The following is a 9,595-nucleotide window of genomic DNA, read 5'->3' as shown; positions in this document are numbered from 1 at the left end:
TGAGGAATCCAGTACTAAATTTGACTGCAACCCATGAATCAAATCTTGGAAAAGAAGTGTCTAAAAATGTAAATAAAAGATTGCACTGTAGTTGCAGAGAAAGCTCCCCAAATATAGGTGTGAGGTGGAGAATATCTAGTGCTAAAATTACTCAGCTGATTTCCCCAAACCAAATCTCACCCAATCTCCAATTTCTTATTTAGGCTCATGCTACAAGATATCAAATTTTCACTTGTATGCACATATTATAGTTTTGCCTATAAATACTTAAATACTTATAAACACTTGAATGGCAAACTTCAAAACTACTCCAAATTTATTGTAGGGGAACAATTTTCATTCTTTTCGTGCTATCTTCAATCATGTTCGTCGAGAAGCAAATATAATTTGATAAATGACATTAGCTTTCGAGATTAATGTAATTTGAAACGTACTACTATTTTCTTTCTTTTGAACGTGTTAAAAAGGGTCAACAAAGTTTCGATGAGGCCACATTTTACATCCTATTATGTACAACTCATATTCCCTTAATATTGTACTTCTCCCACATAATGTAATTAGTCTCATATTCTCTTAATATTGCCTCTTGAACTACTGCAGGTTCTCGTGGACCAAGATCCTGGACTGACCGGCAATCTCCTGGTTGAGCGTTTAGGTGGAGCTCATGTTGATTTAGTTAAAAAAGAAGAGTATGTCATTGGATTCCTTTCTGTAGATAATCAATTCGCAACTGGGCTATGCAGTTACCACCTCTGAGGAGATTAATTTTGTCAAGGAGATTGCTGCGACCACTGGGATTGTTCTTGATCCAGTTTACAGGTCCGTAACAGTATTAGTTTCCACCTTGTTATTACAAAAAATCTTGAGCATACATATATTTCCAATCAACGATTTATCAAATTTTAATTCGTTCCTCATTCAGTGGCAAAGCTGCTTATGGAATGATGATAGACATGGCTGAGAATCCAATTGGGAAGGAAGAAAGGTTCTCTTCATGCACACAGGCTGGCTATTTGGGTTGGACGACAAGGTAGAACAGATGGCTCCATTGTAGGGTAATTGGCATCGGATGGATGTCAACGAATCTGTTCCTCGGATCGATGGTATCAGGAAAATGTTCTAAGGCTAGAGATAAATCAAAGTAAAGAGTGTAGTGCTCTGTTTATAGGGGTGAGATCAAAATCCTCATTCAAAGTGTATGCTGTACTGAAGGATGCATAAGAAATTATCTCATATTAAATTAGAGTAGTTGTATTGGAGATCTGTAATTCCTTGTGATGCATGTTTGTTAATTGAAGTATGGTTGTTGTTTGTGGTGTGTGTTGGAAAATATTAGTATTTAGGTTTATTTTAGTATTTGGGTTTTGCTTGTTAGTTTAGGATTTAGGTCTAACCCATCCGAGTTAGGGATTCTTAGGTTTAGTTCTCTATATATATTGCTTGTAATTTAGTTTGAGAAATAAGTCAGTTACAATGTAGTCTCTTAGGGTTTTGTAGCCATTTTGGCATTCTCATTTGTTTAATAATATTTCTATTATTTTGCTAGTCTCATTCGTTGTGTACTCTGATATTCAACTTGGTATTAATGCGGGTTTGATCCTTAAGGTTCAATCCGTTCTCGTTGGTATCAATTTGTTTGCCTTTGTTGTCGTTCGTTTTAGATTTGTTAGTTGGTATTGATTGTTTGCAAGGAAAAAGTCAATCTGACTAATCCACCACACCACTGCTATATAGTTGTTTAAGAAGGTGTGATGTTGCACTTGTTCGCCCAAAAGAAGAGAGAAAAAAGAAGGAAAAAGAATAAAATTGTTTGGAGTTTTTGAGGCCCCCACACGGCAAAGAAAAAATATATTTTATTGTTTGTTTGCTCAGGTTTGTTTGGAAACTCACAATTGGCATCGGCATTGGCATTGGCATCGGCATTGGAATTGGCATCGGTACTGGCACTGGAATTTGGAGTCTTGCATCCACATCTACTTTGGCAAACCCATGTTGTGTACCGCCATGAGTATGACAGGGGGTGTTGGAAAATATTAGTATTTAGGTTTATTTTAGTATTTGGGTTTTGCTTGTTAGTTTAGGATTTAGGCCTAACCCATCCGAGTTAGGGTTTTTTAGGTTTAGTTCTCTATAAATATTGCTTGTAATTTAGTTTGAGAAATAAGTCAGTCACAATGTAGTCTCTTTGTAGCCGTTTCGGCATTCTCGTTTGTTTAATAATATTTCTATTATTTTATTAGTCTCGTTCATTACGCACTCTGATATTCATATGTGTGTACATCTCTGTATCTAATGTTGTGAATTCCACTTTTACTAATGTTGTGAATTGCACTTTTACGTGTTGCTTAAGAATCCGCCATCGAATAGTGTTTTCTGTTTTGGACAAGAAGTTTGCTAAAGAGAACCAGAAAAATAAAAGTGGAAAAAGAAACTTAATCAAACTTGAAAGGAAAATGGAGAACTTGGATTAATATCATTCCTACTCCGATTTCAGAAAATTTTAATAAACAGCTCTCCCAAATGATTATGACTCCTCTCCATTCCACTCCGTTCTAATTCAATTCTTCTCATTTTGATTACGTATTAGTAAAGTAACTATATATTTTTTTAATTGAAAGTGGGAAAACTATACATGGTTGATTGTCCTTGTTGTTGGCTTTGTTGTGTTTGGCTCATACATTTGTGAGTAATTATGAGTCATGTGTTAACAATAATGAAGTGACCTGTGTTTGCTTTCGGTGGAAATATCACATGGTGTGGGTTGCATGAAAGTTGCAGACAAAGTAAAAGCAAAAGTTTGGTGGACATCATCATGAGTAAAGATATAATGATGATGCTTGCTTTTACTTTAATGATGATGTTTGTTTTTTGCTTTAATGATGATGCAAGACACAATGATGATGGCTATGATGGCTTGGCCTTATATTGATAAGGCTTGCCGAGTTAGGGAGAGAGAGAGAGAGATTTGGCTCTCTCCTGAGAAGGCATCAGAGAGCATCCAAAGGGAGAGAGCATTCGGCTCTCCCATGGGAAAGCATGGGCACGGGTGAGAGAAAATCAAGAGAGCTAGAGTGAAAAGTATTCTAGTGAAAGAACTCTTGGGGTAGAGTGAGGCTCTTGGGAAAATTCTATGAGTGGGTGTGCAAAGGGATTTGGGATTGGGTTATGTTGATTTAACTCATGTGTACTTGTACTGTTATTCTCATAGTGAAGAGCAATATCTCTCCGGGGACGTAGGCAGGTTTTTGCCGAACCTCGTAAATTTCTCGGTGTCTTTATTTCTTGTATTTTATTCTGTTCAACTGAGTGTGATTATGTTGAGGTTGTAATCTGAATCTCGTTTCCGCACTAATGAACGGGCCAAGGCACAACAATTGGTATCAGAGCATCGTTGGACGCTTGGTTCGTTGGAGGTCCAGATTTGTTGTTCACCATGGAATTTTCAGTTGAGCAGTTTAATGGGAGATGCGGTTTTACTCTTGGTAAAGGAGAGTAATGGAAGCCTGAAGAAATGGAAGTCGTGTTCAGGGATGCTTGGATTAACTGCGAAAGTTGATGTTGAGAAAGAAGAAAAAGACCTCTTTCTTCTTACCTTACTTTCAGATTCGCACGAGAACCTTGTGAAACTTTACTGCATGGAAAGATACAGTAAGTTTGGAGCAGGTGCAAGCTTCTTTGGTGTGGAATGATACACAAAGGAGACCATGGATGATGGTGGGCATGAGATTGCTTTAGCTATTCAAGGTTGGAATCGTGGAAGAAAATTGGAAAAAGGATTTGAGAGAGAGCAGGTTCAGATCCTGTTCCGGAGGCAAGGGTCCACAGTGCTACGGTGCAAGGCCGGGTTGTAGCAAGTTTGTGGCATAAGGCTTCGAGTATGCCCTCTAGGTACTCGAAGCAACACTTCTCCTGGTGATGTTTAGTCTCAAGTGTTGCAGGTGTTTTGCAGCAGGTGGAGCTATGGGATTCACAGGTGATGAGATGGTCCTGAGGTAGAAGAAAGTGTGGGAATTTTTTCTGGCTCGATGGGTTGTTGCTAGAAACGGGTGCGCTGACGAGTTTCCAGGTTGCAGACAATGAAGAGGAGGAAAACCTGCTGGAGGAGACAAGGATGTGTCGAGATCCTGTCTGAAGCTAAATTGTGATTTTTAGCTTGCAGTAGCTGCACATGCATTGGCAGTGACTGAATCAGAACAGGACCAATGAGGTGGATTCAGAGTGTGCATGCTGGTACGTAAGGCCAATGGACTTTGGTGATGGGTGCAAGGATTTTTGCATGGTGTATTCGCCAAGGTGGAGATTGTTGTGTTTGGCTCATACATTTGTGAGTAATTATGAGTCATGTGTTAACAATAATGAAGTGACCTGTGTTTGCTTTCGGTGGAAATATCACATGGTGTGGGTTGCATGAAAGTTGCAGACAAAGTAAAAGCAAAAGTTTGGTGGACATCATCATGAGTAAAGATATAATGATGATGCTTGCTTTTACTTTAATGATGATGTTTGTTTTTTGCTTTAATGATGATGCAAGACACAATGATGATGGCTATGATGGCTTGGCCTTATATTGAGAAGGCTTGCCGAGTTAGGGAGAGAGAGAGAGAGAGATTTGGCTCTCTACTGAGAAGGCATCAGAGAGCATCCAAAGGGGGAGAGCATTCGGCTCTCCCATGGGAAAGCATGGGCACGGGTGAGAGAAAATCAAGAGAGCTAGAGTGAAAAGTATTCTAGTGAAAGAACTCTTGGGGTAGAATGAGGCTCTTGGGAAAATTCTATGAGTGGGTGTGCAAAGGGATTTGGGATTTGGGATTGGGTTATGTTGATTTAACTCATGTGTACTTGTACTGTTATTCTCATAGTGAAGAGCAATATCTCTTCGGGGACGTAGGCAGGTTTTTGCCGAACCTCGTAAATTTCTCGGTGTCTTTATTTCTTGTATTTTATTCTGTTCAACTGAGTGTGATTATGTTGAGGTTGTAATCTGAATCTCGTTTCCGCACCAATGAACGGGCCAAGGCACAACAGGCTTGGAACTCGATGTCTCTTACTGCATGCCATCTCCTTTGGCTTGTTCACGTGGGAATTGAAGTTGCATGGCATCTTAACGTTACCTTGGTCTTCACCTTCACGTGGATGGTGCCTTGCAGTAGCAGACAAAGGTCTTTGTTTCCAATGCTTCCAAATTCCAAAGCTGCATGAAAATATTTCCAAAGCTGCAGAAGATTGTTTCAGACTTTCAGTCTCATTAGATTCACAGAAATGGAAGTGGCGGTCAACACCAAGAACAGCTACGATACGGCAGCGAAGGCGGTGGCGATGGACTTCCTGACGAAAAAGGCCTACACTCCTCCTCCGTGGGCATCGCATATCGACTCCATCCCTTCCCACACCGTCTCTCTTGGACAAGTAAAACCTATTTCACTTCTTCCTCCTTGCCTCATATATATTTCTCTATATATGCGATTACATATTACTGTTTATTTATATAATTTCCTTGACTAGAAATTTAACAGTTGCTTAATTAGTGTTTGTTAATTGTCATCAATAATCACTTGTCAGTTTCCAACTCCAATTCATAAATGGAATCTTCCCAATTTGCCACCCAACACCGGGGTCTGGTTAAAGGTATCTGGTTTTGCTTTTTCCTCATTGGTATTTGATTTCCTACAGAAGCTTCCCGTTTGGGTTTTGCCGGGTCGAACAGACTTGAATGGCTAAAAGTGTTTTCAAACACCCAAAAACCGCTTCTAACTGTTAACTACATTGGAGAAGTAGCAGAGATGAACAATTATAAAATCAAGAAATGAAGTTTTACAAAGAGAAGATAAATATGCGAGAGAAATGAATGAAGCTTTTGTATTAAACTCAATGAACTCACTTTACTATCTGTTTACAATAGCTATATATAGCTGACTAGAGGACTAACTAACTATTTCAACTAACTATTACATCATCTAATCCTTTACAACTGTTTTGATGAGCTGGCAGAGATGAGTTGGCAGTGATATATTCAACACTAAGGGGTGGTTTGGGAGTGAGGTGCTTAAAAAAAAGGAAGTTTTAACGAAAAGCTCACGGTACTGTTCACTTTAACGAAAAACCACATTTTTACACTAAAAAGTCAAACCTGGTACTATTCACTTTACTCTTTATTTTGTCCTTATCATTAAAACTCAAAGTTTTCAAGCCCTTTTCATTAGTTTTCCTTAAAAAAAAGCACCCATGAAAAAAAACTATGAGGGTTTTAGGTGTTTGGTAAACTGAAAAAAAAGGCTTATTTTGAAAGCTGCTGTGAGAATAAGCTGAAATCAAAGGAAAAAGCTGAAGCTGCTATTTGCAGCTTTGGAAAACTGGCTTTTTTTTCAAAGCACACGGAGCTACAGTGCTCCTTTAATGAAAATACCCACTATCAGACTGTTTTTTTTTTTTTTTCCAAAAGCACTTTTACAAAAAAGTTTACCAAACACTCTGCTGATTTATTTTACAACCGCTTATTCTCACAGCAGTACCAAACCAGCCCTAACTAGGTTTGGCATACAAACTTTACCTTAAGATCCTCCTAATCAAATGGAGATTTCGAATGCGAATGAGTGAATAGGCTGCCCTTTGTATGCAAGTTTCTAAATAAAATCTAAAACCTTAATAAGTTTTTTATCGAAGCGTAATTGCATTGATTTTGTTGTAAATCTCTAGCGTGATGACCTTTCGGGAATGCAAGTGGGCGGTAACAAAATCAGAAAATTGGAATTCTTGATAGCGGATGCCGTGGCAAAGGGTGCTGACTGTGTCATTACGATAGGGGGCATCCAAAGCAACCATTGTTGTGCAACTGCAGTGGCTGCCAAGTATCTCAACCTTGACTCTTATCTCATGCTAGCTACCCCTAAGGTCAATTTCCATCTCCTAGTTTTGCTACTGTTTTGAAAAGTAACAATCTTCCTTGTAATCAAATAAGTTATCCCGCGCACTCTCTGCTTAATTGCCTTGCCTCTTTCTGTAATGCAGGCTCTCTTGGATAAAAATCCTGGACTGACAGGCAATCTCCTCATCGATCATTTAGTTGGAGCTCATGTTGTATTGATTGCAAAAGAAGACTGGATAAAATTCGGCCAAGAAGTGCGTTTGTTTTTCCTTTCTCGACAACAATTAAGCACTCATTTTATTATAGCTTATATATAAAATGTAATTCTTTGAGAGTTGTTAGCAAATGTTACCGTCTCTCTGTCGAAGTTTGAAGTTGAAACACTCATCCCTGGCTATAAGTAATTCTGCGTAAGACGCACTTGTTATGAACTGCATTTTAATTAACATTTGCATGACTCAATGGATAGGAGGAAAAAGAGCGTACCAGCTATATGTCTTACTGCTGTACCGAGATGTATTTCTGTTAACAATCAACTAATATATTTTTCGTTCGTTGCAAATAGTGTAGTTATTTGGTTTTTTGTATAAATTTTGTGCAGGCTGTAACTAATCCTTTAAAGGAAAAACTGCTTAAAGAAGGAAGAAGGCCATATGTTATTCCTGCCGGTGGGTCAAACGCTCTAGGAACCTGGTCAGATTGCGGCCTTTCCGATGTACCATATCGTTTTAAATATTTATTTTGGATGAGAAGGGAGAAGGGTGCTGGGTGAGGCTTGTGAGGTTTCAGTTTCTCATAATGGTTTTGAGTTGATTGATTCAGGGGCTATATTGAAGCGATTCGAGAGATTGAGCAGCAGCTTCAGAGCCTGCCAGGAAAGTTTAAGCTTGATGATATAGTTGCTGCTTGTGGCAGGTTCTTCTCCACCCAGGGGTCGAATAATGAATATTATCTTACATGTTTTCTACATTGAGTATATCTAATACTGTAACGCAGTAGAATATGAGTAGTGTTACAACTTCCATCTGTTTAACATTTTGATTTTACTGGTTTCTAGTGGGGGTACAATTGCCGGATTGTCATTGGGCTCTTGGTTGAGTTCGTTGAAGGCAAAAGTATGTCGTTGGATTCCTTTCTGTAGATTAACAACTTTCCGTTCTTGACATCTTGTCCTGTAATATTTGTTCCTTCTGACCTGCAGGTTCATGCATTTGCTGTGGCTAGCAACCCTGATAACTTCTACAACTTTGTTCAGGGCATATTCAATGGAGCTGGGGCAGGCGTTGATTCGCACGATATTCTTGACGTTCAAGATGTAAGTACTGTCAAAACAGATTAGAATAGCCGTAATGTAGACACTGCGCGTCCTCTACAAAACATGGAGTAATTGTATATTGTGGTTTGATAGGCGAAAGGTCTAGGCTATGCAATTACCACCCCTGAGGAGCTTAATTTTGTCAAGGAGATTGCTGCGACCACTGGGGTTGTTCTTGATCCAGTTTACACGTCCGTATCAGCAATACTTTTGAATTTGTTTTTCCAATCAACGATTCAATAAATTTAATTTTGTTCCTGTTTTCAGTGGCAAAGCTGCTTATGGAATGATGAAAGACATGGCTGAGAATCCAAAGAAGTGGGAAGGAAGAAATATCCTGTTCATACACTCGGGCGGGTTACTTGGGTTGTACGACAAGGTAGAGCAGATGGCTCCATTGTTGGGAAATTGGCGTCGGATGGATGTCAACGAATATGTTCCCCGGGGGGTTGATGATATTGGGAAAATGTTCTAAGGCTCGAGATAAATCAACCGACAGAGGGAGGAGATCAAAATCCTCAATCAAAATGTATGTTATGTTACACAAGACTAGTTATGGGCTTGTGCTTTGATGGTGTATTGCTTGTTAATGGAAGTATAACTGGTATTTGTCGCATGTATAAAGTGAATGGATGTTTAGATTAGGATAATGGCTAAATTTGTAGACAAAATTTTGTAAACTAAATAACATGAAAGTTGACGATTGGAACATGCTCAGTTAGTTTGTATTATAAATTGAGTTTACCTAGCATTGCCCTTTAGATTATGAATTTATACAGTTTAGGGATGGACATATTTCTCCTTGTACTACTTATTTTTTCTTCAAATGCCAATTAGCACTCCCCATTTTGAATAAAGTGAATAAATTGACTAAATTCCCTTTAAATAAATAGTTATTTTAAAAAAACTTTTTAATTGATTTGCTCCTCAAACTATCAATTATTTAATCTTATTTTACTCTTTAAATTGATTTTGTCTCGCTTTGTCCCTTAAAACTATTATTTTTGTCTTATTTAATCTTAGTTCACCAATTTTATCCATTCCGTCAAATAGAAGTTAAATTAAAGAGTAATTATAGAGTTTTGTATGGATGTTTGAACAAATATATGGGTATTTATAGAGTTTTTTGGTGAATTAGCTATTGGATTTAAATTTGGGCCGTTAGATTTTTTTTTTTACCGTTAGATTTGATTATATTTGATCTTAGCTGTTGGATTCAATGTATTTTAAAATAACATTTAAAAAATAATAATAAATTTTGAATCTGGACCGTTGGATCAACCAACGGTCTTTAAATTCTTGCCATTGGATGCGGAAAAGAGCCGTTGGGCTCGGAGATATGGCCAACAACGGCCCTGACAATAGGCCCCCCACTGTCGGGTGCTGAAGGCACGCGAGCCTCGTGGGGCGGGTCGGCG

The 9,595-nt window shown here is 38.4% G+C and overlaps 2 protein-coding genes across 4 annotated transcripts; both read left to right on the top strand.

The window, feature by feature from the left end:
* The first annotated feature begins 270 nt into the window (after window positions 1-270).
* LOC139197146 (D-cysteine desulfhydrase 1, mitochondrial-like) lies at window positions 271-1,263 on the top strand. 2 transcript variants are annotated; one of them, XM_070823869.1, is made up of 4 exons: window positions 271-418; window positions 601-655; window positions 744-819; window positions 923-1,263. In XM_070823869.1, the coding sequence occupies exons 1-4, from the start codon at window positions 395-397 to the stop codon at window positions 1,032-1,034; spliced, it is 267 nt and encodes an 88-aa protein (XP_070679970.1). In that variant the 5' UTR covers window positions 271-394; the 3' UTR covers window positions 1,035-1,263. The 2 variants fall into 2 exon arrangements, with proteins under 2 accessions (XP_070679970.1, XP_070679969.1); XM_070823868.1 differs by having other exon boundaries at window positions 356-510.
* A 1,051-nt stretch (window positions 1,264-2,314) lies between these two features.
* Window positions 2,315-8,893, top strand: LOC114825426 (D-cysteine desulfhydrase 1, mitochondrial-like). 2 transcript variants are annotated; one of them, XM_029104128.2, is made up of 11 exons: window positions 2,315-2,655; window positions 5,026-5,406; window positions 5,560-5,625; window positions 6,694-6,888; window positions 7,006-7,116; window positions 7,464-7,555; window positions 7,685-7,777; window positions 7,920-7,977; window positions 8,064-8,177; window positions 8,271-8,368; window positions 8,445-8,893. In XM_029104128.2, exons 2-11 carry the CDS (start codon window positions 5,260-5,262, stop codon window positions 8,650-8,652), a joined length of 1,182 nt encoding a protein of 393 aa, XP_028959961.1. In that variant the 5' UTR covers window positions 2,315-2,655; window positions 5,026-5,259; the 3' UTR covers window positions 8,653-8,893. The 2 variants fall into 2 exon arrangements, with proteins under 2 accessions (XP_028959961.1, XP_070679968.1); XM_070823867.1 differs by lacking the exons at window positions 2,315-2,655; window positions 5,560-5,625 and having other exon boundaries at window positions 5,156-5,406.
* Window positions 8,894-9,595: the final 702 nt, after the last annotated feature.

This window comes from Malus domestica, chromosome 06, assembly GCF_042453785.1.
Source record: "Malus domestica chromosome 06, GDT2T_hap1".
NCBI lineage: Eukaryota > Viridiplantae > Streptophyta > Magnoliopsida > Rosales > Rosaceae > Malus > Malus domestica.
The sequence above is the reverse complement of the archived record's forward strand: the minus strand, read 5'-3'. Positions and strand labels throughout refer to the sequence as shown.

Bases quoted from the DNA above. Each gene is read 5' to 3' on its own strand.
- LOC114825426 (XM_029104128.2), top strand. From the start codon at position 5,260: ATGGAAGTGGCGGTCAACACCAAGAACAGCTACGATACGGCAGCGAAG. The intron at 6,889-7,005 runs GTCAATTTCCAT...TCTGTAATGCAG, and splicing joins TCATGCTAGCTACCCCTAAG to GCTCTCTTGGATAAAAATCC. The intron at 7,978-8,063 runs GTATGTCGTTGG...TCTGACCTGCAG, and splicing joins TGAGTTCGTTGAAGGCAAAA to GTTCATGCATTTGCTGTGGC.
- LOC139197146 (XM_070823868.1), top strand. From the start codon at position 484: ATGAGGCCACATTTTACATCCTATTAT. The intron at 511-600 runs GTACAACTCATA...GAACTACTGCAG, and splicing joins CACATTTTACATCCTATTAT to GTTCTCGTGGACCAAGATCC. The intron at 820-922 runs GTCCGTAACAGT...TTCCTCATTCAG, and splicing joins GTTCTTGATCCAGTTTACAG to TGGCAAAGCTGCTTATGGAA.